The sequence below is a fragment of the Ovis canadensis genome, chromosome 20 (assembly GCF_042477335.2).
Source record: "Ovis canadensis isolate MfBH-ARS-UI-01 breed Bighorn chromosome 20, ARS-UI_OviCan_v2, whole genome shotgun sequence".
Lineage (NCBI taxonomy): Eukaryota > Metazoa > Chordata > Mammalia > Artiodactyla > Bovidae > Ovis > Ovis canadensis.
The window spans coordinates 44,205,009-44,212,903 of NC_091264.1; the positions used below are offsets into that span (position 1 = coordinate 44,205,009).

Here is a 7,895-nt window from a genome sequence, read left to right on the forward strand (position 1 = left end):
GAATCGCAGCACGCCAGGCCTCCCTTTCCATCACCAACTCCCAGAGTTCACTCAGACTCACGTCCATCGAGTCCATGATGCCATTCAGCCAACTCATCCTCGGTCGTCCCCTTCTCCTCCTGCCCCCAATCCCTCCCAGCATCAGAGTCTTTTCCAATGAGGCAACTCTTCGCATGAGGTGGCCAAAGTACTGGAGTTTCAGCTTTAACATCATTCCTTCCAAAGAAATCCCAGGGCTGATCTCCTTTAGAATGGACTGGTTGGATCTCCTTGTAGTCCAAGGAACTCTCAAGAGTCTTCTCCAACACCATAGTTCAAAAGCATCAATTCTTCGGCGCTCAGCCTTCTTCACAGTCTGACTCTCACATCCATACATGACCACAGGAAAAACAATAGCCTTGACTAGGCGGACCTTAGTCGCCAAAGTAATGTCTCTGCTTTTCAATATGCTATCTAGGTTAGTCATAACTTTTCTTCCAAGGAGTAAGCGTCTCTTAATTTCATGGCTGCAGTCACTATCTGCACTGATTTTGGAGCCCAAAAAAATGAAGTCTGACACTGTTTCTACTGTTTCCCCATCTATTTCCCATGAAGTGATGGGACCAGATGCCATGATCTTCATTTTCTGAATGTTGAGCTTTAGGCCAACTTTTTCACTCTCCTCTTCACTTTCATCAAGAGGCTTTTTAGCTCCTCTTCACTCAATTAGGAGTAAGTTTCCTATATCACACTAGTGATATTTTAGAAGTGACATCATAGAGTCACATCATCTTAGAAATAGTTCTAGTTCAAACTCCAAATTAACATGTGAGAAAATTCAGACCTTGAGTTTAAGAGTGAACTCCCAAGGTCATCTAGATAAAAATATAACATTAAATTTATATATTAAATATAATATTAAATTTATTTATTTGGGGGGAGGTTCAAGAGGGAGGGGACATAGCTATACCTATGGCTGATTCATGTTGATGTTTGGCAGAAAACAATACAATACTGTAAAGTAATTCCCTTTCAGTTAAAAATAAATAAATTTAATTATAAAAATATTAGATGTGTTTATTTTTAATGTACATTAAAATATAATATTTAATTTAATATAACATGAAATTTATTATCTAGTTAATATTAAGTTTATCATAATATTTATATTGTAATATATAATAAATGTTTATTAAATATAATGTTAAATGTCATTTATTATTGATATAATATTAAATTTAAATTTATTTATTTATAAAAGAAACTACCACAAATACCAGGTTAGTTGGGCAACACTTTTACCATTAATTTTTTCAATGATTAATATAAATTCTCCCCCTTTGTTTACTCCTGTATTTCATTAATTTACTTAGTCTATGTTGACCAATTTCCTTCTTTTTTTCTTCTTCTTCTTCTCCTCCTCCACCACCACCACTTCCTTCAACCCTTTCCTCTCTCTCCTTCTCCACTCCTCTTTCTCTTGCTCTTCTCATTCTAGGATTTGACACTGAAGGATTATGGACCAAAGAAATTATACTTCTCTACATGGCTTCATTCTGCTTGGCTTCTCTGACCATCCCAAACTGGAGATGGTCCTGTCAGGAGTTGTCACTGTCTTCTACTTAATTACCTTGGTCGGTAACACAGCCATCATTCTTGCATCTCTCCTGGATTCCCATCTCCATACACCAATGTACTTTTTCCTCCGGAATTTATCTCTCCTAGATCTATGTTTCACAACCAGCATCGTACCCCAGATGCTGGTTAACTTGTGGGGACATGATAAGACCATCAGCTATGTGGGCTGTGTCATTCAGCTCTATGTTTACATGTGGTTTGGCTCCATCGAGTGCCTTCTCCTAGCTGTTATGTCCTATGATCGTTTTACAGCTATCTGTAAGCCCTTGCATTATTTGGTCATCATGAACCCACGTTTATGCCTCAAGATGGTTATCACAGTCTGGAGTATTAGTCTGGCCAATTCTCTGGTATTATGTACACTCACCCTGAATTTGCCTAGATGTGGAAACAACCTTCTGGATCATTTCTTGTGTGAGTTGCCAGCTATGGTCAAGATAGCCTGCATAGACACCACAGCAGTTGAAATGTCTGTTTTTGCTTTAGGCATTGTCATTGTCCTTACACCACTCATCCTCATTCTTATATCCTATGGCTACATTGCCAAAGCTGTGCTGAGAATGAAGTCAAAAGCAGGCCAGAGAAAAGCAGTTAATACCTGTGGATCTCATCTCACCGTAGTGTCCATCTTCTATGGAGCTATTATCTACCTTTACCTGCAACCAGGTAACAATGCCTCCAAAGAGCAGGGTAAGTTCCTCACTCTCTTTTACACCATCATCACTCCAAGTCTCAACCCTCTCATTTACACCTTAAGGAATAAGGACATGAAGGATGCACTGAAGAAGCTGATGAGAGTTGACCACAAATTTACAACACTGAAGAGAAACTGGAAGTCATAGGAAAAAAGTTAGCATGGATAAGGCAATAAAATGCTTTCTAATTGCCTTTCACTTTTAGTGAGGCAAGGAATCCCTAGATCACAGAGGTCAATTAACATATTAATTCCTGTAGGCAGACATTTTGTGGATGCAAACAATATTATAATCATCCTACTTTTTATGCCTCTGATTATGACATTATTATTATCTTGAGTAAAAGGTCTTTGTAACTTAAGTCTATTACCTCTTTATCATGATACAAAAGAGTGAGAAGACACCAATTAAGGGATTTTAAAGGTGACAACAAAGTTTTATTCATTTCTCATTCATTCATGAAAGATTTATTTCATGATTGTCTTAATCTCAATGAAAAGAAAATATGACAACTTTGAGATTAGGTAGGCTTCTGACATAGATCTACAGAATCATGGAATTTACATAAATTTTGAGAAATGTAATATTTGTACATAGTGGAATTTCATAAAAGGAATAATATTTTAGTTTTCATTTAGTATGATGCAGTATTTAATATTTTATGGGAAAGGCAATGACATTTGAGTTAAATTTTGATATTTTCTATTATTTGATACCTATCTCTAAAGGATACCATTATTTAATAATTATAATCTTTATTTAATAATTATAATCTAGATAGATTTGGAAGGATACATTGCTGTACTCAAAGTAACATAATGTTTTCTCTTGTATCATTTCATAATTCTTAAAATGTGAAAAAGGAAGAGTCACTGGATAATTTTTACGTTCTCAGTGAGGACAGTAATGACTTGCGAGCATCCATACTCAGTCACTTCACTCATGTCCAACTCTTTGCAGCCCTATAGACTAAAGCTGCCAGGTTCCTCAGTCCATGGGATTCTCCAGGCAAGAACAGTGGAGTGGGTTGCCATGCTCTCCTCCAAGGCATCCAGGGATCAAAGCTGGGTCTCCCAAATTGCAGGCAGATTCTCAAGTGCTGAGCTACTGGGGAAGCCCCCAATGACTCACATAAAATACACTCAATATTATCTACAATAGTGTAGATATTCTTATTGTCCACATAATACCTTTTTACAGTTGACTTCAGAAACAGTTCACTAGCTCATAAAAAATTTTCACAGAGAGAATTTAAGTTCTGTGTTGTTTGCTCTTAACTTAGTACAGTTTATAGTTAGTAGCATTAAGAAATACATTCTTTGCTATCTTCAATTATCTAAGTATACCAAAAAATATAATAATAATGGACTCAGCAGAAAATTACATATTATGTTATGATTGTTTGCTTTCTTATTTAACTACTTTTTTTACATGCATTTTATTTTATTTTATTTTATTTTATTTTTTATTTATTATTATTTTTTTTTAATCTTTAATTCTTACATGTGTTCCCAAACATGAACCCCCCTCCCACCTCCCTCCCCATAACATCACTCTGGGTCATCCCCATGCACCAGCCCCAAGCATGCTGTATCCTGCGTCAGACATAGACTGGCAATTCAATTCTTACATGATAGTATACATGTTAGAATGCCATTCTCCCACATCATCCCACCCTCTCCCTCTCCCTCTGAGTCCAAAAGTCCATTATACACATCTGTGTCTTTTTTCCTGTCTTGCATACAGGGTCGTCATTGCCATCTTCCTAAATTCCATATATATGTGTTAGTATACTGTATTGGTGTTTTTCTTTCTGGCTTACTTCACTCTGTATAATTGGCTCCAGTTTCATCCATCTCATCAGAACTGATTCAAATGAATTCTTTTTAATGGCTGAGTAATACTCCATTGTGTATATGTACCATGGCTTTCTTATCCATTCATCTGCTGATGGACATCTAGGTTGTTTCCATGTCCTGGCTATTATAAACAGTGCTGCAATGAACATCGGGGTACATGTGTCTCTTTCCATTCTGGTTTCCTCGGTGTGTATGCCCAGCAGTGGGATTGCTGGGTCATAAGGTAGTTCTATTTGCAATTTCTTAAGGAATCTCCACACTGTTCTCCATAGTGGCTGTACTAGTTTGCATTCCCACCAACAGTGTAGGAGGGTTCCCTTTTCTCCACACCCTCTCCAGCATTTATTGCTTGCAGATTTTTGGATCGCAGCCATTCTGACTGGTGTGAAGTGGTACCTCATTGTGGTTTTGATTTGCATTTCTCTAATAATGAGTGATGTTGAGCATCTTTTCATGTGTTTGTTAGCCATCCGTATGTCTTCTTTGGAGAAATGTCTATTTAGTTCTTTGGCCCATTTTTTGATTGGGTCGTTTATTTTTCTGGAATTGAGCTGCATAAGTTGCTTGTATATTTTTGAGATTAGTTGTTTGTCAGTTGCTTCATTTGCTATTATTTTCTCCCATTCAGATGGTTGTCTTTTCACCTTGCTTATATTTTCCTTTGTTGTGCAGAAGCTTTTAATTTTAATTAGATCCCATTTGTTTATTTTTGCTTTTATTTCCAGAATTCTGGGAGGTGGATCATAGAGGATCCTGCTGTGATTTATGTCTGAGAGTGTTTTGCCTATGTTCTCCTCTAAGAGTTTTATAGTTTCTGATCTTACATTTAGATCTTTAATCCATTTTGAGTTTATTTTTGTGTGCGGTGTTAGAAAGTGATCTAGTTTCATTCTTTTACAAGTGGTTGACCAGTTTTCCCAGCACCACTTGTTAAAGAGATTGTCTTTACTCCATTGTATATTCTTGCCTCCTTTGTCAAAGATAAGGTGTCCATATGTGTGTGGATTTATCTCTGGGCTTTCTATTTTGTTCCATTGATCTATATGTCTGTCTTTGTGCCAGTACCATACTGTCTTGATGACTGTGGCTTTGTAGTAGAGCCTGAAGTCAGGCAAGTTGATTCCTCCAGTTCCATTCTTCTTTCTCAAGATTGCTTTGGCTATTCGAGGTTTTTTGTATTTCCATACAAATCTTGAAATTATTTGTTCTAGTTCTGTGAAAAATGTGGCCGGTAGCTTGATAGGGATTGCATTGAATTTGTAAATTGCTTTGGGTAGTATACTCATTTTCACTATATTGATTCTTCCGATCCATGAACATGGTATATTTCTCCATCTATTAGTGTCCTCTTTGATTTCTTTCATCAGTGTTTTATAGTTTTCTATATATAGGTCTTTAGTTTCTTTAGGTAGATATATTCCTAAGTATTTTATTCTTTTCATTGCAATGGTGAATGGAATTGTTTCCTTAATTTCTTTTTCTACTTTCTCATTATTCGTGTATAGGAATGCAAGGGATTTCTGTGTGTTGATTTTATATCCTGCAACTTTACTATATTCATTGATGAGCTCTAGTAATTTTCTGGTGGAGTCTTTAGGGTTTTCCATGTAGAGGATCATGTCATCTGCAAACAGTGAGAGTTTTACTTCTTCTTTTCCGATTTGGATTCCTTTTATTTCTTTTTCTGCTCTGATTGCTGTGGCCAAAACTTCCAGAACTATGTTGAATAGTAGCGGTGAAAGTGGACACCCTTGTCTTGTTCCTGACTTTAGGGGAAATGCTTTCAACTTTTCACCATTGAGGATAATGTTTGCTGTGGGTTTGTCATAGATATCTTTTATTATGTTGAGGTATGTTCCTTCTATTCCTGCTTTCTGGAGAGTTTTTATCATAAATGGATGTTGAATTTTGTCAAAGGCCTTCTCTGCATCTATTGAGATAATCATATGGTTTTTATTCTTCAATATCCGCAAATCAATCAATGTAATTCACCACATTAACAAATTATTTAACTACTTTTATTTTCTTCTTAAATCTATTCTGCATTTGGGTTCCAAATTAAACCAAAATTTCAAATACTTAATCTCCCTTTTATTTCTCAACAATAAATGTGCATATAGTTGGAATTTACATTAAATTACAATAAATCCTTTAGGTACATTGAGTTTCTATAAACTAACCAGAATTTTTATAATTTAGTAAGCCTGACCTCACATTTGTATACTAATATGTCACTTGAAAATGTAACTGATAAGTGTAAGTAACATTAATAATAAGAAAATGTAATTAAATTTGAACAAGGGTTACTTTCTTAACCAAGGCTCACATCAATACTTATAAGAATTTACCACATATGCTCTAGTCATCTAACTTAAATGCTCTGTTAGCACAGTGTTAATATTCTTAAAGTAATATAAAAAGTTAATTGGAGGGAAAAAATGTATGATACAAATATTAGACTAGGACTCAGAAGACTACATGCACCTACTCTCAAAATTACCTTGAGAAAAAAAATTAATGTTTCTAAGTCTTCGTTTTCTTAAATTTAAAATGGATATTATAATGAGCTCCCTATTTTCCTGTCACTTCTTTCACTGATTTACTAAATTTAGCTTCACTATCTTCATCTCAGCATAAAACAAACAGTAGTGGATATCCCTGGTGTGTAGGGGGTGGGGAGTTTTTCCAAAATAGGACAGTGCTGGGTGCCAGGCTGTCACTTGAAGCCAGAACTTCCTAAGGTAAACAAATGATGAATCTGACAGAATTGATTTTGTGCTTCCTGATCCCTGTATTACAAATTAAAATGGAGAATTAGGCATATAAGCAAGAATGATACCATCTTATCTGTTTGAGAACACAACATTACATAATATAGTTAGAGGATATCTATACCCAAACTACTTAAGTTTAAGTGTTAAACTGCTTAACACAGATGGTAAGTACAAAGACTCTCAGGAAAGTAATGGATAAGTCTGATTAGGAGGAAATGGAAATATATTTATGAAGTAGATGGCACTAGAATTAAACTCTAAAGATTCTGTAATATCTGAATATAGCAGAAAACATTCAAGTGAAAATGGTGTGATAAAGTATGGAGGCTAAAAACCAGAATGGATGGTTTTTAGAATGAAAGGTACAAGTAAATAGCCTTTAAGTAGATCAAAACTGTATTGGTAAACAGAAACCAGATTAAACAGTTAATAAGAAAATATATATGAAATGCTTACTGTGTGAAAGGCACTATAAGAAAACACCTCATGTGTTTGAATACTATATGGTTAACATTTAGGAACCATTGTCTTTGCCTCAGCAAATAAATATAACAGATAAAGAAAATGTGTGGGGTGTGTGTGTGTATGTGTATACACAATGGAATATTATTTAGCCATTAAAAAAGAAGATTCTGTCACTTGCAAAAAAAAAATGGATGGAACTTAAAGGCTAGGAGAAATAAATCAGGCAGAGAAAGATACTGTATGACTTCACTTACATGTAGAATCTAAAAAAACTGTACATATAGATACAGAAAACAGATTAGTGGTTGCCAAAGGCTGGGCACAGGGGGAAAAGGATGACAGGAGACTGGCAAAACAGGTAAAGGTGGTCAGAAAGTGCAAACATCCAGTTATAAGATAAGTTCTGGAGTATAATAGACAGCATAGTGACTATAGTTAACAATGCTATACAGTGTACTATATATTTAAGAGTTGCCCAGCGAGTA

The 7,895-nt window shown here is 35.4% G+C and overlaps 1 protein-coding gene across 1 annotated transcript; it reads left to right on the forward strand.

Annotated features, from left to right (window-relative positions):
* The first annotated feature begins 1,380 nt into the window (after positions 1–1,380).
* On the forward strand, positions 1,381–3,155 carry LOC138425063 (olfactory receptor 2W1). Its single transcript, XM_069562654.1, has one exon. The coding sequence runs from the start codon at positions 1,497–1,499 to the stop codon at positions 2,457–2,459; it is 963 nt and encodes a 320-aa protein (XP_069418755.1). The 5' UTR covers positions 1,381–1,496; the 3' UTR covers positions 2,460–3,155.
* The last annotated feature ends 4,740 nt before the right edge of the window (positions 3,156–7,895 follow it).